Genomic DNA, 21,507 nt, shown 5'->3' with positions numbered 1-21,507 from the left:
CAAATCTACCTGAATACTGCCAGCAAAACAGTTTGAGGACTTGACATTGAATGAAGTGACTGTTTAAGCAGAAAAGCTTTTAGATGTTTATATTTTGAGCTAGTACATGGTGTAACTTGTCTCAGGGAAGGTACAATTCTCATGTGTCCCTAATGCCATTTGAAGTCCAATGTGGTATTTACATTGCTGTGGTTTTAAACCTTTCTTTTATTCATAGCAAATCTATCAATTTCTGGCCAGTTCTCTTTGATCTCCTTTCTTCTCTTTGTGCCTGAATGGGATCCAGTAAGCCCAACACAGAGTACGAATAAAGTGTTTAAGGAGTGAACTCATTGCACAGCTGTTTATCATAATGAATTGATATGTACAAGGACATGCAAGTCTAGATGATACATGTTACAAAAAAGCAGTGCGGTGGTGGAGCTCCCTCTACTGTTCACTGTGTTGATGAACATATTATTTTGAGTTTTGTTTATACATCTGTTGACTGAAACTCAACCATTCACCATGATCCACTCCATTAACATCCTATAAAGCAGATTAGAAGAATTAGCAGACACACAGAGCTAGGTTTAAAAAAACCATCCTAAAAAAGAAAGAAAAAGATGATGTCAGGTGTGTCTGATTTCCTGATTCTTCCCTACAAATGAACCTGGTTGCAACTGAACTACGTGGACCTGAGACCCTCTGATCTCTAACTGGATCACCATGACACAAAACCAGACTTGTGTCACTTCAATGAACAAGAAGAGGAGGAAGAGGAAAATATTTTGTGATCTTTCGCTTCAAGTGGATGTTTGTTAATCTTCAGCATGTTTATTCTGTTTTTCAAGTTGGGAGAGGGTGGAAACAACAGGGTTGCTGAACACAAGATATGAATTAGTTCAAACAGTACAAAAACAACTGAACACACTTCAATGTCGAGATACATCATGGTTCACGATATTCACTCAACGTATAAAAGGCAAATTGAAATTCACAATGTGCTGTATCCTAAATGTACGAAGCTATAAACATAAATGATCATTTACAGAATAAGACAAAATGTACAATATATTTACCTGAGAAATCTCAATTTCTCGATTTTAAAATGTTTTCTTTTTACTGCGTATTTAAAAAAAAACAAAAAACAAAAAAAACAACTAACTAGTTGTCAGAATCCATGTCGCTGTCTCCCCCGATTGATCTGAATTCTTCACTCTCCTCGTCTTCACTGAGTTGGACCTGGGAGAGCACGGCTGGGCCTCGCCTCCGTGCTTCGTCTTCTTCATCTTCCTCCTCCTCCTCGCTGATGCCGTATTCTTCTCCGTTTCCCATGCTAGAAGGCTGCATCTGACTGCGGCTCTCTGTCTCCTCGTAGCTGCCGTAACTGATACAGAAAGAGAGGGAAAGTTGGAAAGATGTGTTAAAGACCCACATCGCCAACACCAATGTGATTCAAGTATAACAATGAGTATGACTGCTATGAAGACTCTGGGTCTTGCTGTACCTGACGTTGCTGTCTTCCATGAGACGCTCGTCTGGTCCGTCCCCATCGTATGACATCATGCTCTCGTCCTGCTCCATACCCATGCGTGCCGTCTCTTGAGCTCTCCGTGGAGGTAGAGGTCGCACGTCCACCTCTCTGTCAGAGTCGCTGCCGCTCTCCGACAGGTGAATGGCTGGAGGGGACACACACAACGCATCAGGACAAATGCACAAAGAGCTGTACATGGCTTTCACCAAAGACTGATTAGTGATTGTTTTACTTGTCCAATAACTATTTTGTCTGTCTGTCATTCTCAATTTTCAGTGCATTACAAATATATTTCTTTATTTATCAGTTTACTTTTCCCTATTTTATCTGTCTCCATAAGATCTTTCTTTACTTGAGCTGTGACTTTATTCTGCTGTAAAAGACCCCGTTTCCATTCCAGGTGGACTTACAGGAGAAAGGGTTGTCGCCTTCCTCTTCGCTGGCGTCATCTTCTCCGTCAGACATGAGCAGGTCCTGGTACAGAACGCTGGCTTGGGCAGGTCGGTTAGATCTTCCGCCCTCTCCGTCTTCTTCTTCCTCCTCCTCTTCATCCTCATGGTCGTGTACCCGTCTGCGAGGCGGAAGCAACATCTCCTCTTCATCGTCTTCGTCCTCTAGATCTCCTTCTGCGTCCTCTGCCTAAAGACACAGGTCAGACAAATGAGAGGCGAATCAGAAAACCATAAGCAAGCAAACTATGTTGATAAAATTCAATAAGACAGTGTTAAATGGTTACAGTGCCATGACCTGACATGGAGGTGATTCTGATATCTGGTACATTTTCATGTGTGTATACATGTAGTGTACATGCGTGTATGCATACAGGAGCAGGAGTCTTCGGTTTGCCATCGTCTTCCTCCTCAAAGCCTTCGATGTCCACATCTGACTCTTCCTCCCCAGGTCTTCTGCTGTGGCGTCCCTGAGAAGCAGGATCAGAAAAGTCTGAGACCACCTTTGCAGAACATCGAAGGCAAGAGGCAAAATATCGACTTTCATTTACACCGTAATGTTATCTGTAATGTTCTTGTGCAAGAAAAAAACTTATACATGAGGTACAAAAAGCAGGTAAACAAGCTTGGTGCTCTGAGGATAGTCTGAGGAGAGGTGGCATGAGCTTGCAAGCCTTATTTCTGTCTCTCTCCATACCTGCCCCCCTCTCTTCTCTGGAGCAACCACTAGAGGTCCCTCAGAGAAAAGGCTGCTGGGCTCTCTGGGCAGACTCCCTGAAGCCCCGCTGTCAAACAGATCAGCAGGCTGGCCAACACCACACAGAGCGGCACGCACAAACGGAGAGACAGGACAAGACGGCACGAGCGAAGGAGAAAAAACAGGTTGGGAAACAGAAGACACTACAGTGAAGAAACTAGATTGCAGAGAGGAAACGTGAAAGTCTAGAAAGGAAAGTTAGTGCAGAGAACGAGTGATAAAAATACAAGGGCAGGAAGACCACTACAGGGTGTGGCGAAGAGACTACAGCACATAGAAAAGTTTAGACTACCTGGTGTGGCACGTTACAAAAAGCTAGAGGCCTAAAGTCTACTCTCAGTGCAGCAGGACATCCAGGAAACTAACATTTGCCAAGTCAGTGAATAAAAACTGAGTCCTGGCTGCTCTCCTACCTGTGGTGTGTATGGTCCGGGAGTCATTGGATCCAGACTCTCCAAGTCTGCTGCATCCAGAGCTGCCTCTTTAGCAGTAGAGATGTCCTTCTCCAGCTGGGTCAAGTGCTCATCATACTGGAAACACCAAAACAGGCGATTATTACAACACTTCTTATTGTTTTTCCCGCTCACAGTCACACTGCTGGTCTACATTTGGCTGTGGTAAATTTTATAGCCCAACCCAATGCAATTAACTGCATCGTCATGACTCTTCCCCGTAACACACAGGCAGCAAACTAAGAATCGGGCTCGGCATACCTCTGCCAAGGTCTGCTTGCACACATTGACAATGTCCAGGGCTGTCTTGGTGTAAGGACTGTCTGAGCCTGTGAAAGACACAAAAACTAATTATGCTGTAACAACACTTTTACTAAACTACAGAAATCTGTTTAAAGTTAGTCACACGGTTTTTAAGAGACACTGACTGCAGAGGGATGTTAACACACTTACCATTGTACTTGATACTGTTGGCGTGGATGAGACTGACGTCTGAGAGGAAGGCATCTCGGTTCTGGTATTTGTGTTTGGAGATGTTCTGTAGAAAAATGAAAATAAATAGACAGAGGGAGACATTTCTTGCTATAAGTCTTTGTATTGCTGGTATTAAAAATATCAACTGAGTATATTTGTTTTAGGGTTGCCACCTTGTATGTGACCCTCACCTTGCGGATGGACTCCAGATCCATCGGGTTTACAATCACCTTATAATAGTCGGGCACAAACTTTTTGTTGACAGGATGATGGAACGGCCATGACTACAGATAGGAGAGGGAGTGAGAATGAGCTGCTGATCTTTACCTTAAGCATTAAAACATATCCAACCTGCACAAAAAACGTAAATAAAAACAATGACTGTGGTAAGGAAGTGCTAAGAAGAGCTGACTCACATCGGGAACCACCATCATTTTCTGGGTCACAATGTTGTCCAGGATGAAGGAGAAAGCCACCTGATCATCATCATCCAGCAGTGGGTTGATGGCTTTCTCCAGCCTCACCAGCCTGTCCTCCTTCTGGGGTAAGCACAAATATATACAGAAGTTTCACAGTTAATGTGGGGGAAAAAAAAACAAAAGGGAAGGAAGATGTGAAATAAGACAAAAAAATTCACACTCACCTCTTTCAGTTTAGCATCGCACAGGTCCAGCATGGACTGTGCCACCTGTGTTATCGGATGCTTTGCCCCTGGTGGAATGGAAACAGAAAGCCATCTTAACACACTGATATAGGCTTAAACTAAAAGTCTTACTGAACCCACAGTAAAACCCGAGTCAAGTTTTGAGCCTAAGAGTTGGTTAAACTCATTCTTTTAACTTTACCGTTGTAAGTGGCGCTGTTTTTGACAATAAGCTCCACTGCTTCACGGAATTCCTCCCTCGATGGGTACATGCGTTTGCGTACGTTCTCCCTCAGCGTCTGCAGGTCCATGGGCCGAGTGATGATCTTATAGTAGTCCTTCACAACCTTGGCATTGACTGGTGTGTGGAATGGATATGTCTGTGGAGAAGAGATGAAAGTAGTAAGGATGAGACCATAGAGTCATGATGGACGTGTAAGGGAACAATCAAATGTTGGGGTGAATGAGTGTGTTCCTGACAGATCTTACGTTGGGGTGATCCCGCATGTCATTGATGATGCTCTCTAGCACAGAAGACAAGGTCACCATGGGGTCAGTGCGTCTGCGGTGGATGGCCTTGTGTGGTTTCTGTAAACAGAAACAGTGCAAAAGATCAGCTAAAGTGACTCAGGGTTCAAAAATGTGTTAAAACAAGCTGTACAACGCCGCTGCTTACGTTGAGGTAGTCACAGTGCACAGCGCTGCCTACACGTCTCTTCTTCTTTGGTGGGAGCTGCTGCTTGGGGAACTTGAGCACTAAAGACTTCCTGCGCACCTCATCAGCACTGTAGGAGAAAAAAAAAACTGGCTACAAACTTACATACTACATTTGAGGAATTCTTCTTGGACTGGAGTTTAGAAAATACAGCACTTTCAATAAGAGCTGATAAATGCAGAAAGAATAAGAACAATCCGCTACCTCTCAATGAGCTGTTTGCCCAGAACAATCTTTGTGCCCTCCACCTTGATCAGTTCCTCGTTGTCGTTGTGGATGACAGTCTTTTCCAGCTCCTCCTCCTGCTCCTCTGTCATGGCAACTGGGTTAGAAGGTGGCGCATTGGTCTGATAGTACAGTGGGCAGAACTTGTTGGTCCTCATGTGTCCTATGGCTCCACATGCTCCGCACTTTAGCTAGGGAAAAGAGGCCAACATTAAGGAACACGACAAAGAATCCAATTGTGCTGTATGATAACAAAGCTGAAAGAACACTGCTGTGAATTGAAATAATATCTAAGCCAAAAGAAAGCAAACTGGCCTAAGTTTTGCATTTAGCTGGGTACCAAACAGCTGGAGAAGGAAAGGTGAAAGAGAGAGGTATAGTACTGAATCGGCAAGCTTACTTTTACCTTGAGGTCTGGTCTCTCTTTGACCTTCTTGGCCTTCTTCTCTGGGGGTCCCTTGATCTTGTCCTTCTCTTGGTTTCTCTTCAGTCTCCTCAGCTGCTCCTGAATACGTCGGCGCTCCTTCCGCATCTCTTCTCTGTGCTGCTCATCGAAGAGGGCAAACTTTCGTCTGCAGCCACAAAGATAAAAACAGCAGTGGCTGTTTTACATTCACCGGTTCGTTTGTGGTGAAGGCACTGACCTATTTCAGTGTCATCTCCACGATATAAGACTTTCTTCTTAATAAGCTCCATTAATCTCCATTGGAGAATCCAGCATTATGCTGACGTGCAGGTTTACTGCTACACTATAAACAAGCAAAACTTAAAGGATATTTCATTAATTAAAGATACTTACATGAATTCATCATCTTTGGTGGATCTGATCCTGGTGTATGCATCAATGACTGCAGCCTTGCGTACTGTCTCACAGCGGACATATTCCTTGCCGTCCTCATCCCTGAAGGTGCGATAGATCTTGAGTCGCCGTCCTGTAGCTGAGGAGTTGAGGCTTGTGACGGAGGACGTGTCGTCGTCCTTGTGTGAGCTGGTGGACAAGGAACTGGCTATAGAGGGAAAAGAAGCAAAGTTTACAGTGAGACATAACATTTTCCAGGTTTACACAGCTACCACAGTTATGTCCTCAGAAGATCTTTTTTAATTTGAGAAGTACACAAGCCTTTGCGCCGCTCCTTGCGTCCCTTGTTGTCACGGTCACTCTCCTCGCCCATTAGCATCCTCTGCAGCTCCTTCCTCTCCTGCTCTTCCCTCTCACGGGAAAGCTGGGAGCTGGTCTTCTTGTTTTGCAGCATGTTCTCAATGTTCTTCCCCATCTCCTCAAAGTCACTGTCCTCTGCTGAGCTGCTGTCTGTGTCCGTGGAGAGCACCTCTGTCGATTCTAACACCCTGTGGTGGGCGTGCGACAAGGAAAATGATTCCAAGTGTCCTCGGACAGAATTTTTAATAACATACACAGCTCCAAAAAAAAGTCTCACTTGTTCTGCAGGTCGAAGATCCTCTGGCACTCTTCCTTGTAGCGCTCCTGGTGCTCAGCAACAGAGAAGCGAGAGCCTCTGGCAAACTTACTCATGGGTCCCTCGCCTGAACGTGCTTGCTCTGTGGACATGGTCCTCACCACGTCAATCACCTCCCAACGAGAGAGCTTCTTGATCTAACACACAAACAAACACACAATGACTCTCATAGGCCTTAAAGGTGAGAAAGTAAAATCTCATGCTGTTCTTACATTTGTCACCGTAATAAACAAATCTCCAAAAACCATAATAAACCTGATCTGCATGCAGAGATTTTGCAAGTGTTCTAATTACAGTAAATAAAACACAGGAGAATGGACAAGCTTAAGTGATTAGCACACTGCAGATCAAACCTGGGAATTTCTTATTATGGGACTTTCTCTTCAATCCCTAGACCATTTTCATGTGTTTGCATATCGCCATGTTCTTACTTCTTCCTCTGGTACACCAAACTTGCGCAGCAGCTGCTTGGCATTCTTCAGTGAGAGTCTCCTCAGGTCGGCATCAGTCCCCGTCACTGTCTTCTTGACAGGCTGTGGCTCTTTGTCATCCTGAAAACCCACACAGAATCAAAGTTTTCACCCACCATAGGTACACAAGGCAGAACGTGGAGAGTCAGATTTCACTTTTGATAGTCAGACCTTCTGTTGAGTAGGCTTGTTGGGGACTTTCACGTAGGAGAAACCCTCTCCACAGCCTGTAGGATCAGCCACACCTGTAACCTCCAGCAGGCATTTCCCCTTCATGGCAGAAATGAAGGCTCTTGTTGTGTTCCATGGAGCCGTCCGCACCTGTGTGACGTGTGAGACAGGATCAGCTTGGTGCAAGTCTGGAAAGCTGTTCTGTTCTGTCTGTAAGTATGGATCACTTGACATCATTACTAGGAAGGACTTGGATCAGTACCTCATCGTCAATCTTCATCTGAAAGTCCTCTTCGTTCTCTTCCTCTGGAGCAAAGAAGGACTTCTCACCATATCCAGCATCCTAAACGAGTAAAGTAACTTACAGTGAAGCCGTGGACACAATGCTAACTTGTGTTGACCATCTGAATGAAGTTAGTTACCTTGAGCCTCTGCTCTGCCACCAGCATGCTATAGTAAGCACAGCACTGCTCTGGAGACACCATAGCTCTGATCTCTTCTTCGGTAGGCAGTCTGAAATCAGGCTTCAGCACCCACCAGTTAGAGTCCATCCCTGCCGTGAGGACAAGGCAATTTTCTCTTACTTGCCATCTTACTCTTGATCATATTGTACAGTCAAAGTTTCCAGTATTTGTATTGTAGGCACACAGTAGAAAACCTTTGATTTGATTTACTGATGTAAATACTGAACATTTGTGTCTTGTGTCCTTGTGCTGTCCTTGGACTACATCTTACCTCTAAGATAAAATCCATAGTAGTTGTAAAAAGCTCTTTCCCTGCTCAGACTCCTGTCTGTCAGTTCAAGGCAAACACACACTATTGAGCTCATGTGGCTTCAAACAGAACAGTATCTCTTTATAACCTCAACACTGCCCTGATATAAAAAAAAACTGGGTTAGGTTAGTCCAGCAAATGATGATGATGATCTCTGACCGGCGAAGACACAGGGGGCAGAGTTAATGAAGGTGCGAGGTCTACCTGTACGTTTGAAGTCAGCACAGAGTTTGAGTCGTTTCCTGATGCTGCTCTCTGAGTGTGAAGGAAAAGCTTTCTTTATGTCCTCCATGCGGATTCTCCGGGGACGATCCTTGCTCTTCCAGAACAGGCGGTAAATGAACACCTACAGAAAACAGATGTGACAGTTCAGCATTTGCAGCAACAAGAGCTGAAGGTTCTGCGAGGGAGGCCAGTAAATTAAACATACCTGAAGGAAGTCTCTGATGTGGGTGTTGGCTCGTTTTGAGTTGGGCCCAGGAACCTCAAACAAAGGGCACTCCTGGCCAACCACAAAAATGTCCACTATCTCTCTGATGTAGTAGCCATGACGCGTTCGTAGAACCAAGAAATCAGTCTCTGGCATCTTGTGCAGGTAGATTGGAGCACGGAAAAGGTTGTTTTCAAATGCCTACAAGAAAAAAAAACGTATCGCAGCTTGCCACGTTAACAGACCACAGTTCCTTTATATGTTCACCTTATCTGGATATTGCATCTTTGACTGTGATGGTGCTGACCTGGAGCAGCTGTCCAGGATGGAGAGAACCCAGGAAAGGGGACGTGTGGCAGTACACAGTCTCTCCATATTTACAGTCAGGTGCTCCAGGATCCTTTCCAGGTTTCTGAAGAATACAGTAACGATGCCATGATGTAGTTCAACAACTCTTTACAACAAAACATACTACAAGTGCAACATTTTGAACTGAATGAATGTGAGGATCCGAAATTAACACCAGAATTAAAAACACAACAATTCTGCAAACTGAAATAATGAACAATCACACCTATATGTATACAAGTTTGCATTTCTTGGCTAACAAAAACAAACTCAGGGTTCTTAAGTTTAGAAAATGCTTTCAGAAACCTATGCACAGTCATGAGAGAAATGGGAAAACAAACACTAGACTCACCCTTTTGTAGTAGTTTTTGATCTTAGTGGCCATGCCGACTTGCATGATGAGAGGGGCATATTCTTCACTGTATTCTGCCAAGATCAGATCTCCATCTTTGCCTGTCAAGTCCTGTGGTGTCCTCATGAAGAACATGTCTCCTCCTCCTGATGCCTGCCGTTCTTGCTCTCGCATCTATACAGAAACATTAACATGTACACCACTGATGTTAACACAAAAAAGGGGTTATCTGTATGTTCAAAGACTAATAATGCTTGTTCTGAGCAGGGCTCCACCTTGGCCTTCTTCTTAATGTGTTTCAGCAGTGGCTGGACAGCATGGGGACCCGGCTGAGCCAAGGCTCCAAATGAGTACTTCTTCAGAGTCGGTCGATGGAACTGGCGCAGCTTCATGGGCCCCATGTGAGTGGGGAAGAAGGGCTGCCTCAGCTCCAGTGCCGGGATGGAGTGCTGTTAAGAAAACAAAGGTTAAACATGTTACATAACTTTCTACATGTCGACTGGTTTCAGCTTATGGCTCTGTGTCTATATGATTTGTCATAATTCTTTCATGATGTTTATTTTTGTGGGCCACTGTTTACCTGTATGATGTTTCCACCAAAGGTCCCCCTCAGGCCCTGCTGTTTGGGATAGTAGAACTCGTCGTTAGAGAGGTTCCAGGGGTCCTTCACTTCAGGCTGGGACATGTTCTGAGACGAGAGAAAGGAAATTTTCCCACTGAATATAATGTCATTCAAACCAAAATTCTGTAGTTACTGCTCACACGTGATGGTGCTTAGACAACAGTTTTGTAGTGTCAGACGCAATCCTATCTGCTCCTCCATTATGTAGCCTTGATCTTCCTTATTAGAGACATATTTTACTATTTCCTGCTCCAAATGACCCACATCACATCTCCACTGGAGAAGCACAGCTTTTTATCTGTCATTTCTCATAATCAAACATGTTCCTCCCCCTGCTCTGATGAGGCAACATACCTGCTGTGGCTCATCTTTTATCACCCCAGTCTTGCCCAGCAGGATGCGGCTCTTTTTGATTGCCGTTTCCTTCTTATTTTCCTTTGATGGGGAATGGGATGTTGTTTCCTCCTTTTCATCAGGAATCTCTACAAGAGACGGTTTTGGAGGTGTCAACATAAGCAGACTATAAATAAACTGAGGGTAAGATGTTGTTATTTTTGAACAAAGAAGAACAGAAGTGAACATGTAATCTGATGACATGATTTTTTTTTAATTTACCGAGAATGATATTCTCATCATTAGGATCCAGTGTAAGAACAGGTGGTGTGAGTATGTGATCCATCTCCTGGTCATCCCAGATAATGCAGTCTTCCCAGCGTCCGTACACTAACTCTTCATTGTCAATGGGAAAAATGGAGAACCAGGGACAGTCTTCTTCCTGAGAGGCTGTGGAGGAGAAGAAACAAATGAACTTGAGATATAAAGGTCTGGTGAATCTATTATTTGTATTGTGACCTAAAAATAAACTCACCTTGATTATCGTGGCTGTTTTTTTCCCGCTTGGAGGCAGAGACTGAAGAAGCTTTGGGCATGGGTGGAGGAGTAGGTGGCACCAACTGCGAATTACTTCTTGTCAGACCTGGAAGATTTAACAGATTAACGTAGTCCTTTTACACACATTAAATCTTACAGTGGGGTGCTTCACCACCACTTATCACTAATAGCAATTTTACAATTACTTCTGTTTTTTTCCCGGCATCTTACCCTGCTGAGCATTATAAGCATTGGCATTGCGGGTCATGCTAGAGGGAAGCCATCCTGCCAGGCTGGCTCGCTGAGTCTTTGTGCCTTTGTGTTTAACGTCCTCCCCATTCCAGATAATATCATCCTCCCATTGCAGCTGAGTGACCATCAGGAAGAGCTCATCTTCAAGGGATGCTTTGCCTTTATTTCTATTATCATTATCATCATCATCGCCATCGTCGTCGTTGTCGTCATCGTCACCCAGCCTCTGGAGCTAGAGATATATTATATACAATATCAGTAAAAAAGAAATTATACCAAGTATAATTTCACTATTACAGCTACAGATGTCCACGTACCTCTTGAGCAGTCTCTGTTATTTCTTTAGGTGTGTCTGGCTTCGGAGACTCACTGGACTGATGTTCTTTTAGCTTGAACCCATAGTTGAAACTGCTTCCATCCTCTGGGACACCTAGCATGTCGTACCACAGCTGGGCTGGACCATATCGCCATTCTGCTACTTTAGGTCGAGACTCTGTCTCCTTGTCCCCATCGCCACAAGTTTGTGAGAACTTAGATTCTACTGGAGCCATCATGGTTATCTGGGTAACACAGAAAAGCATGTGAACTACTATATAATACAATCATATAGTGTCAGACTACTACTAGGTGACATTATGAGAGCCTGTTATAGCCTGTAACATACAAAGATTTACCTCATCATCAGAGAGACACTGCTCTGGGGGTGGAGGGGCGGCATACTCATAAATCCATCCTGACTTCTTGTCCTGGCTTTGCTCTGTGGGCTCTCCCTCTGGAGGAGGCGTCCCAGGCTGAGGGTCACGGTGCTTTCGCTTCTTCTTCCTGCGGGCACTCCTCCAAACTGATGGCATGCTCTTTCCAGGACCAAACAGCCGTAAGAACCTAAGCACCTAATATTGCAGCCAAGACAACGGATGTCAGTGCACTCCTTGATTTTAAAATGATGATGATAAAATAAGCCATTAGTATATAGTAAGCCTATTTAGTAGCAATGATAAAGTTCAGATCAGTACAGAGCCTGTAAAGATGCTTTACCCTTCCAGGCCTAAACTCTGGGAACAGCTCTGTGACACTTGGCAGTGCTTTGGCAGCATCTTTCTGCATGATGCCAGCAAGAGGGAGATTGAGGTGGTCTGGGGATCCTCCAGCTCCAGAGCCCTGGCAGGGACGATCAGTTTCTGACTCAGAGTCTGAGGAGCTGCTGAAGTCCACCTTATCACCCGTAGAGGATGGCGCAATAATGGAGGGCAGGATGATGCCATCACCCTCTTCCCCGACTACAAGGAACGACAGTGACACAACACAGCAGCAGAAGAGACAAACCTCATCATCGGGTATTTGTGATCTAAAATACTTAAACGTAGCCTGAATTGCTATTGAATTTATTTCATAATCAAGTATAAGATCTCGTCTTCAGAGGCAACTAAATCTCTGACCCTCATGAGGTACCCTTAGAAAAGTAATTTCCTTACACACTCCAGAGTTACAGCTCAGTAAACAGCTCAAATCTCTGTGGAGGAAGCTAATCCAAACACAGTTTCGCTCCAGGGACTAATTATGAGTAAACAAGTCCTTACCATTTGTGCTCTGAGAGGACGGCTCATCTTTCTTGGCAGATGTAGGAAGACTTGGTGGTGGTGGAGGAGGCATAAGCTTAGAATCAATGTCCTCACAGTCGGCATCATAGTCATCCTCATCATCTAGGATCAAGGAATATCAAAACGTTTACATTAATGTAAATAAAAGAATAAACAAAGTCAAAAAGTATGTAACATTTGTAAAATATCTAAAACTAAAATCAATGTGACTCTTGGGAGATGTAATATAATCACCTGTTTTCCTGTTGGGCTGCAAAGACCCCATGGCCTGGCGGTACTTCTTTGTCTCATCCTCAGCAACCTCACTGATGTCAGAGTAATCAACTGCATCATCAGTGCTTTTCACCCAACCTGGATGAGGCAAAATATCAAAAATGTTACTCCATCTCGTTTCAGGCTACATTAATGCACAGTTCTTCCTATATTCACCTTCTGCGTCCACACTACCAGAGTCTCTGTTTTCCTCTTGATCGTCATCTTCATTAGCAGTAATCTCTGTTATGAGTGAGCCCAGACCCAGAGTACCTAAACCAGCCAGATGCTTTTTGGACTCCTGGGGTAAAGAGAGAGGGTAGAAACAGAACAGAACATTGCAATAAGCAGCTTTGAGCAGTTAATCATTGAAAATAGTACGCTGTATATAATTTCCACCAAAATGTATAATCTTAGTTTAAGTGCTATGCAAAGTACCACTACTTAAAAATGAGTCTTAAATGTTGCAGTAGAAAAGTATCTTTAAAACACCCACATTGTCCAGAACACTGTCATCCTCTAGCTGTCCATCTTCGTTGATGTTTCCAAAAAGGAAACCAGTTAGAGAGAAAGGGCGATCTTGGTCCTCGTCACTGTCAGAATCCGACATCCTGAAAGGTGGAGAGACGAAACATTGACTTAACATTGTCTTCTTATCCTAACTTACTTGCAACATTACAGAGGCATCACAGTGATTCCTAAATGATCTCGCAAGAGTAACGCATCCATATTGAATTTCATCACAGACAAGTTATTATTTTTTGCTGTCTATGTTTCATCTGACTTGGCTAAACAACGGTTTAAATATTTGCTTGGAAAACAATAGATTATACATATATATATATGCACACACGCACACATATACATTTGTGTGTATGTGTGTCAATATGAGGGGACAAATGACCTTGTAGGCTGAGGAGCACAAATCTTGTAGGTGACTGGAAGATCACTCATGACCTAAGGCCACCACCTCATTTGTCAAACATGGTGGTTCTGTAATAACTATCATTCCACAGCTGACAGAAGCAACAGGGTGAATGCAGAGGTCCACAGGAGCCCTCTGTGCTCAGTTTCAGCCAAATTCATGAAAACTCATGAATCATACGCAATATCAGTAAATCAATCAGTATTGCTGCTGAACAGCGGATGTCTTTATTTAGTACTGTTGAGCTGCTTTTTGACTGTTTCATTTCGTTTATTTCTGCATCAACATAATGGGCGAGCATTGTAGCTAACATTGTAACAGTACGTTAGTTAACTGTTGAGTAGCTAACGTTACTGCCTGTTGAGTTATTCATGTTCTTTTTCTCATTACAAAGTCCTGGGATAATAAACTTCTTCGCTACCAATTTAGACCACGAGATTTGTAACAAATAACCCCGATAGCGTTAACATTAGCTGCGCTGCAATGAACTGCTGCGCAATTTACGTTCCTTGAAGTTAGCTAGCTCACTAGCTAGCGTTATATGGTGAAGACCAAATACCAGAAATTGCATAGATGCAACATACACGTACCTTGCGTGACTTCTCCTCGGATTTAGTAAGCTTGGGGTTTATCCAGCTTGATATATCTACTGAATGCTAAGTACATGTAGCTAACCTGCTATCAAAATAAGTTAGCTCAGTGTTAGCTAAATTAACTTGTAATACGTTTACTAAAATCTATTTCGCAAACATATTTCCCCTTGTGTCACCGTCTGCTTTGTGAGGTCAAAAGAAAAAAACACACAAACGTATCTAAAACAACGGAACACACCCTGGTTCGGCATAAACCTTGTTTTTATTTGTGTGTATCACACACAGCAGCAGACCGCAGACTGTTCGTAGCTAGCTAGCCGCGGAAAGTCCAAGTGACCCGGATGAACAACATGACGCGTTCAGGTACTTCCCGTGACGTTAGAAAATGGAAACGAAGTTAAATACTATCAAAACACTATTATTGAGGAATATATACATAAACATTCACTTTCATACACCTGCATTCAATTTAGTGATTTTTGTCCCCTATCAAGCCAAATTACAAAGTGCTTCACCCAGGGCAGCAGCATAAAACCAAAATCATAGGATAAGAAAGATAAAACCAATGTGATGTATGATGAAAGAAATTCTAAGGGGTTTAAAACTGAACAATGGCCTGAAAGGGGATTTTAAACTGTATTTTCTCTTCTAGCCTTGATACGGTTTGATGCAGCTAACCTTAGCTGAGTAAGTTTGTTTAATGTCCAGTGAATGATTTCACACATTTGCATATAATTAAACACATTGTGTTTCTTACTCTGCACATTTCTTGCTTCCTTTTTGTGTGTCAGAGCCATAAACTGTGTATGGTCAGGGCTAAGGACTTCTATCATAGAGCCTGGAGAGCACCAGCTGTGGATTTAACTTTGGCCATTATTTTGGTCAGTAAATTCCACGCTTTAACAAATAAATGGTAAGAATGAGAGTATATTGTGTGTTTGAAAGATGATAAAATTACCAGACCTTTACAAGCCAAGCACAGTATGTGTACATGCTTGATCCCATTCACTCTAGAGTTTCCCACTGGTCAACAGGATTCAGAATCAATCTCAGAATCTGACTTACCAGGGTTGATTTTTACCATTTTAAATCCACTCTTTAAGCACATTCACATGACAGGATGTAATGTAAAATAATACATACATAATAACTATAGAGGTACAGTCCCGAGCTTCTAAAAGTTAAACAGCTATACGGCTGATAAAAAACAAACAAAGTAACAGTTTAGCCAGTTTTAATAGTTTTAAAACACTTGGTTTGGAAAAAAGTACAAAAGTGATCCTGGACGCCACAGTATGAAACCAGCCCAATAATGCAAGGTGAAAGGTGTGTTCCTTTAAAAAGCATCTTCTACAGACATGTTAATTTCAACTGGCCTTACCATACACATACTGTACTCACTAGAACAGATACAAGCAATAGTTTAAATACAATGGCTGACCCCAGTAATACATTTACAAGTGATTCTTAAAAAACTAATTAAAAGAGGGGAGGAAAAAAAAGAAGTGTGACCACAATGCCATCCGGTATCTGGCAGTAAAATCATGCAGTATTACAATCGTTCCACTAAAGAGAAACAGCAAAGTACTACAGCTGTCACACAGTGAGAAAGAGGGCAGCCAAGAGGTGTCTCTCTATCAGACAGCCTTTCAAAGTGTTCATTGGTTGTTTTATGAATTGTTACAGAGAGAGTTCTCTGCTGTTGAGCAGCAGCTCAGTGGTCACCTTTCTCTCATTTGCATACATTGTAAAGTTGCGCAGGGTCTCCATTAAGGAGAACTTGTCTTCCACAATCGCATCCATTTAGAAAAATATAACTAATTGCTATTGAAGAAAACCCCAAAATGTGGGATGTTCTCTTAGTATGTTGTGAGGAAATAAAAAAGCTAAGAAATACAGTTGAATAAATAAATTGCATGACATCCATAAAAATTAAGTGGATACACTGAGTCGACAGAATGCTATCCACATATGCACACCATGCTTTTTGTTTTGGCCCGGCAGTGTTAAAAACGAGGGCTCCATCCTCCACTCCATCCAAAGTCACATCCTATGATCCAGTGGAAAAGTCGTCATAAAATATCTAAAATATGTCGACATTTAGAGAAACGTTTCTTTGTTTCAACAATTGATCTCCATGTACAACATGGTCTCTGGCTTTACCAATTAAGAAGTAATCAATGTTGATGGCAATGAGGAAACACAGGAGGGAGACTTTCACAGTGTTACAACAATGAAGCCGCTCTGTGTTGTTACCCGCTGGCTGGCCTATTGTTAGGGCAACAGCAGTGAACTTCCTGTCCGGTCAAACTTTTTTCCTTTAGAGAGAGCAGCCACTTGTTTCATCAGCTCCCTGTTCTTGGCCTGTGGAAACAAATGTTTAACTGTGTTAGGAATTAGACGCACGGTTACAAGTTTTAACACCTCAGAGGAAGAATTTGTAAAATCACAATGCATGCGTACAAGGCGATTTACCTGAAATCTTTATTGTGTTTACATTTGCTGCAAACACGCTAGCTGGTTTCAAAGCATCTTTTTCCATCACTTACTCATTGTTCTTGCAGATGTTGCAAACTAAAGGGTTTTCGCCGCACATGGGCTACCTTCAACTCCACAGGCTGTACTGATGAGAACATGTGTGGTGCATCGAACATAAGGAGCACATCAGCCACAGATTCACACCCACAAAACAAATACCTAATAAAAAAGTTAACATCTCCAGAGTTTGACAGGAAATAGGTCAGCTGATGCACCCACCGCATCCATAGCAACAGACTGCCAACTTATGCAACAAGTGAATCATCCATGTATCACACTGGCTCATATATGGAGCAAAATTGTGATATAGGTCTAGATGCTGCTCATATTTTTAGTAATTATTTGCCAATAATGATAAATGCTTTAACCTGACATGATGACATAATGGCAGAAAACTACTGTAATCTCACTGTTTAGTCGCCAAAATGGGAGCAGAATGGGGCGTCCACTGCCATGCACTGTCCTGCCAGGTGCATGGGAGTTACTGAGTTACTAGTGACTTGTTTTGCTTAAGGTTATTTCAACTCAGCAGAGTTCTGGACTGAATTGAAATGAAAAACATACTTAAGTAATGACTATATCACCACACCTCCTAATGTGTATGTATATGTGGTTTCCTACCTGCTGCTGCTCCATAGCCTCCTTGTGCGATTTCTCCATTTGGTTCATCTTCACTCTCATGTTTGATTCCTGGTACTGAAAGTCCGCTTTGAGCTCCGTAAGCTAGAGGAGAGTTTCAGAATCCATGCGTCAAGCAAACCCAAGCAACCAACAAGTGATGCGGTATTGACTCATTAGAGCTGGAGGTTGGGCAGTGATGACGACCTACCTTTCGGTCCTTCTCTAGGATGGTCTGATCCCTTTGTTGCAGAAGTCTCTTCAGTGACATCACCTCCTCTTTCAGCTGGCTGATGAGAATGAAATTGTCCGTTCCTCCAGAATCCATCGACTGGGTGATGGAACTACTGATGGGAGAAAGGAAAGAGTGTGAGCCTAGTGCTGAGTTGGTCAACATGTGGGAGAAAATCTTTTCTCAAACAGTTAAAACGCATATCATACCTGTCCCCATTGGATGGCTTCATCTCCAGTTTTGGTTTCTTCTTTGGAGTCTCCTTCTGGATTGAAGACGATTTATGGCTGGACAGAAAATCAGATGGTAATGTACGGTCTGGGCCTAAACATTTTAATCAACACAGTTTTCTCAGGTACATTTTGTGGGTGAAATGAGCAGGAAAGTTTTACCTCTGTTTCCACAGTCCCTGCTCCTGCTCAGGACTCAAGCTCCCACTCAGTCTGTGAAAGATTAGTAAGCTTAGCAAATAACAGCATACAACAGACGGGCAAATCTTATTTTTTCACTACTCTGTGTAAAAAAAATCAATGGCTTGACTGAGGAGCCTGGTGATGGAACTGCAGGAGGGAGAAGTGACACATTAGAGGACGTACTTGTGGTGAGAACTGCTGTGTCTGTGTTGGTGGTGGTGGTGATGATGGTGTGATCTGGAGTGGTGGTCTTTCTCGTTCAGGGACGAGGAGTTGGAAGAGCCGAAGCCCTTCCTCTGCTCCTTGGTCTTCTGCAGGACACGGCGGTAGGACAGAGTACAGAGCCAACACAGCAGTTTCCCATCCACCTGTAAGATAGGTAGGACACACCAGCTCATAAGACTCACTGTTACACACTGGCTTTATAATCAGGCTGTTTGTGCGCCAGGTTTATACCTTTCTCCTGCCTTCCTCCTTGCGGTCAAAGGCGCATTGCTGTTTGCACTGTTCACAGGTCTGTGGAGGTCCATATTTCTTCTCTGAGTTAGTACAACGCTGGCACTTTGTCCCAATAAAAGCTGCAATGATGTTACAGTACTGGCAGGGTTTGGGCTGTGAAGGCAGACAGAAGACAAAGGTAAAAATATATTGATACCTAACACAACTTTAAACAAATGCACAATAAGTGCAACTTGTATCACTAAATTCAACTGGAGTTCTTCAAGAAAAAAGAAGGAGAAACTTGTGACTTACGGTTCCAAACTGTTTGACATTCTGGGCACATTTCTTGCAGATTGTATTGGTTTTGCTGTAAAGAACAAGAACAGGATTTACATCCAAACCAAATGACATAAAATTCAAAGAAATTAGTTATGTCACACAAAGAAAAGCTGAACTTCATCATTAGGTGCACATGTCTCACCTTTCCTGCTGAAATTCAGATCTGCAGTATGTGCACTTCACTATTGGGTGCGCGATGCGACACTCCTGTGGTAACAAAACAAATAAATGTTCATGAGCCTCTGCTTGCAAAAGATGACAAATTTTATTATATGATGTTCAATGGGAACTTTAGAAAAACAAGCCCGCCCTTTGCGTTGTTTGTTGTGTAACAACTGTTGGACACAACATCTGTGGAAATACCAGCTCCTGACAATTTGGGTGTATTCAAGAAGCAAAGGCTACCATGTATTGTAATTGTATCAACCCAGCTCATTTTCAAAGTAGGCCTTGGCAATGTGGGGTAAATAAGCACATAAATCTTCAGCTGGCATTATCGAGTATTTAAAAATCCTTAACAACGAAATCAAACTGCAGCTGCATTATGGTGTTCGTTGGCCAACCTTGTGCTTTAACAATCCTGTTCAGAGAAAACTTCTCTGCATATTCAGGGAGAAAACAGGATTTCTGAAGTGCAGAACAACGATTTGCCTGCCTTCCCTGCTTTTATAAACAAATATGAATCAGTGCAAACTGACTGTCAAGTAATTACTGGTGGGAGCAGAAAACTCCATGGTTGACTTCCTTCATTACAACACTTATCTCTTACAGAAAAAAAAAAAAATGTTCCTCAGCTGCACACTGCAACTTTAACAACTGTGAAGATCCACTAGAGCAACAAGTTGGCAAATATGTCCATCAGTGTCAGTATTTGAGGATAATGCTTCTTACACTGCCTCATGGATAAATATCTGACTGGTAATTACAGAGCATGCACGTGCCATTGCTCTTTAATAAACAGCGTGCAGGATGATAACAAGTTGTTAACAAGAGTTGCAGTGACTGTATTAGCGTGTCCAGGTTGGAAAGATAAAAGCTGTTACATAACACGAGCCTGACTAACTTGCTGCCTGTGGTAACACCATCACCACCATGACGCCAAAAAGAAATAAAAAACAATACATAATAATAATAATAAAACACAAGACTCGGCACACTCTTAAAGCCCCGTGTTGTTTGTGTTTACAGTCACTCCCAAACCTTGCACAGCTGCTGGCCCTGCGACAGCTCCTCGAAAGGATACCGCTGGTTACACTTCGTACAGGCGTACAGAGCCGATGTTGCCATTCTCGCCCAACTAATGTCACCGAGCTAGAAGAAGGTGCAGCGGAGTCCAGGTGCAAAGTGAACGGATTAACGGCGCCGTTTCCTTTCTTGCCGCTCGCTAATTGAGACCTACGAGCACACACAGTGTTGGCATCCAGCGTTAGCTAACGTTAGCTGGCTGTGCTAGGCAGCGTAGGGCAGCACTGAAATAGCTTAGCTGGAGGGAGCAGGCGAAGAACAATAAACTCCAAATATCTCGGAGCTTTCACCGCTCACACGTTATCCGACCCGGCTGACTTGAGTTAGATCGTTAGTTGCGCCGCCACATAAACAAACCGTCAGCGTAGATCTGGATATTTATATCAAGTTTCCACTGTTCTCGCCAAGAAAGGTATTTTCCTGTTTTCCTTCTCTCTTTTTGTATCAACGCCGTCGTCTCGTCGTCATGTAACCGGAAGTAGCCGACGGGCTCGAGAAGAAGAAAGGAAACCTATCGCGACACTACATCCTTCCGCGGGATTCACAGTTTGAAATGCTCCGAGCCAATCACCTGTCTGCGACCACTCAGCACCGCTCGTCCTCAGCTCGTCTAATCCAAATCATGTCACAGACTTTTAAATAGTTTGATTGCTAAATTAACCACTGCAGTAATTTACACTTAAGTCAAACAGTAATGTGGACTCTAGTGTTATTATTCCAACCCTGGTGCCTTGTGAGGGTCTTTTAAATGTGGGTCATCAGTGTCAGGCTAAAGTTTTTCAAGTGGAAACCATTCATGTTCTTTTGAAGTCTGCTAATTCTCAGATTTTAGAAAAATATTTAAAAATTGGTGGAAATCATCCCCAGTTTGCATTACAAGTAGTGAGACTGAGAGAGGTACTGCTGACGCACATAGCTGTTAATTCTGTACATGCTGGATACCTGTACTGTTGATTCATAATTTGTTTTGAGGGTATTATTTTTCAAGGGAATTATATTTATAGTTCTATTCTATTCTATTCTATTCTATTATATTACATTATATTATATTATTCATAGTCCTTGTATGGCAGAGCTTTTGTAAATATCAGCTTAGCCGTTCTGAACATGATTTCATTTAAAAGAGTAATTTCTATTTGGCCCTATTTGTATTCAATGAGGGGATTACTGGTAAACCTGGCTCCAGGCCTAATTCTCTGCAGCAGCTATGATAACTTTACTGTGTTAAAACCAAGACATTTCTTTGATGAAATCCAGCTTTAACCATTTATAGTAACATCAGAAACATCGGGTAGGTGAGAACTGAGGAACTGTGACT

At 42.9% G+C, this 21,507-nt stretch overlaps 2 protein-coding genes across 7 annotated transcripts; both read right to left on the bottom strand.

Annotated features, from left to right (window-relative positions):
• Positions 1-794: 794 nt before the first annotated feature.
• Positions 795-14,669, bottom strand: taf1 (TAF1 RNA polymerase II, TATA box binding protein (TBP)-associated factor). Of its 5 annotated transcripts, XM_041051514.1 has the most exons (41): positions 14,361-14,669; positions 13,342-13,456; positions 13,023-13,146; positions 12,828-12,944; positions 12,573-12,695; positions 12,031-12,272; positions 11,670-11,885; positions 11,313-11,555; positions 10,975-11,227; positions 10,742-10,849; positions 10,489-10,656; positions 10,228-10,355; positions 9,832-9,939; positions 9,527-9,700; positions 9,252-9,425; positions 8,859-8,963; positions 8,552-8,752; positions 8,326-8,467; positions 7,770-7,900; positions 7,610-7,690; positions 7,348-7,497; positions 7,138-7,257; positions 6,668-6,843; positions 6,346-6,578; positions 6,031-6,238; positions 5,638-5,803; positions 5,211-5,422; positions 4,968-5,076; positions 4,781-4,879; positions 4,494-4,671; positions 4,292-4,359; positions 4,065-4,187; positions 3,840-3,932; positions 3,628-3,712; positions 3,436-3,503; positions 3,136-3,252; positions 2,663-2,770; positions 2,340-2,435; positions 1,927-2,155; positions 1,490-1,661; positions 795-1,369 (listed from the first exon to the last, which is right to left on the bottom strand). In XM_041051514.1, exons 2-41 carry the CDS (start codon positions 13,453-13,455, stop codon positions 1,147-1,149), a joined length of 5,985 nt encoding a protein of 1,994 aa, XP_040907448.1. In that variant the 5' UTR covers position 13,456; positions 14,361-14,669; the 3' UTR covers positions 795-1,146. The 5 variants fall into 5 exon arrangements, with proteins under 5 accessions (XP_040907448.1, XP_040907444.1, XP_040907445.1 ...); XM_041051510.1 differs by lacking the exon at positions 2,663-2,770 and having other exon boundaries at positions 5,632-5,803; XM_041051511.1 differs by lacking the exon at positions 2,663-2,770 and having other exon boundaries at positions 4,065-4,184; positions 5,632-5,803.
• Positions 14,670-15,580: 911 nt separating this feature from the next.
• fam76b (family with sequence similarity 76 member B) lies at positions 15,581-20,647 on the bottom strand. Of its 2 annotated transcripts, none has more exons than XM_041052242.1 (10): positions 20,145-20,647; positions 19,087-19,151; positions 18,918-18,972; positions 18,621-18,776; positions 18,348-18,532; positions 18,144-18,194; positions 17,961-18,038; positions 17,731-17,866; positions 17,523-17,624; positions 15,581-16,727 (listed from the first exon to the last, which is right to left on the bottom strand). In XM_041052242.1, exons 1-10 carry the CDS (start codon positions 20,229-20,231, stop codon positions 16,638-16,640), a joined length of 1,005 nt encoding a protein of 334 aa, XP_040908176.1. In that variant the 5' UTR covers positions 20,232-20,647; the 3' UTR covers positions 15,581-16,637. The 2 variants fall into 2 exon arrangements, with proteins under 2 accessions (XP_040908176.1, XP_040908177.1); XM_041052243.1 differs by having other exon boundaries at positions 17,731-17,863.
• Positions 20,648-21,507: the final 860 nt, after the last annotated feature.

The sequence above is a fragment of the Toxotes jaculatrix genome, chromosome 12, assembly GCF_017976425.1.
Source record: "Toxotes jaculatrix isolate fToxJac2 chromosome 12, fToxJac2.pri, whole genome shotgun sequence".
In the NCBI taxonomy this organism is placed as follows: domain Eukaryota; kingdom Metazoa; phylum Chordata; class Actinopteri; family Toxotidae; genus Toxotes; species Toxotes jaculatrix.
Note: the sequence above shows the minus strand (reverse complement) of the source record. Positions and strands in the feature narration are given on the sequence as shown.

Excerpts from the sequence above, each read along its gene's own strand:
- taf1 (XM_041051514.1), bottom strand. The coding sequence starts at position 13,455 with ATGTCGGATTCTGACAGTGACGAGGACCAAGATCGCCCTTTCTCTCTA. Across the intron at positions 13,147-13,341 it reads ATGACAGTGTTCTGGACAAT|GAGTCCAAAAAGCATCTGGC; the intron begins GTGGGTGTTTTA and ends TCTTTACCCCAG. Across the intron at positions 6,579-6,667 it reads ATCTTCGACCTGCAGAACAA|GGTGTTAGAATCGACAGAGG; the intron begins GTGAGACTTTTT and ends CGCCCACCACAG.
- fam76b (XM_041052242.1), bottom strand. The coding sequence starts at position 20,231 with ATGGCAACATCGGCTCTGTACGCCTGTACGAAGTGTAACCAGCGGTAT. Across the intron at positions 18,195-18,347 it reads CACAGCAGTTCTCACCACAA|ACTGAGTGGGAGCTTGAGTC; the intron begins GTACGTCCTCTA and ends AATCTTTCACAG. Across the intron at positions 17,867-17,960 it reads AAGCCATCCAATGGGGACAG|TAGTTCCATCACCCAGTCGA; the intron begins GTATGATATGCG and ends TTCTCCCATCAG.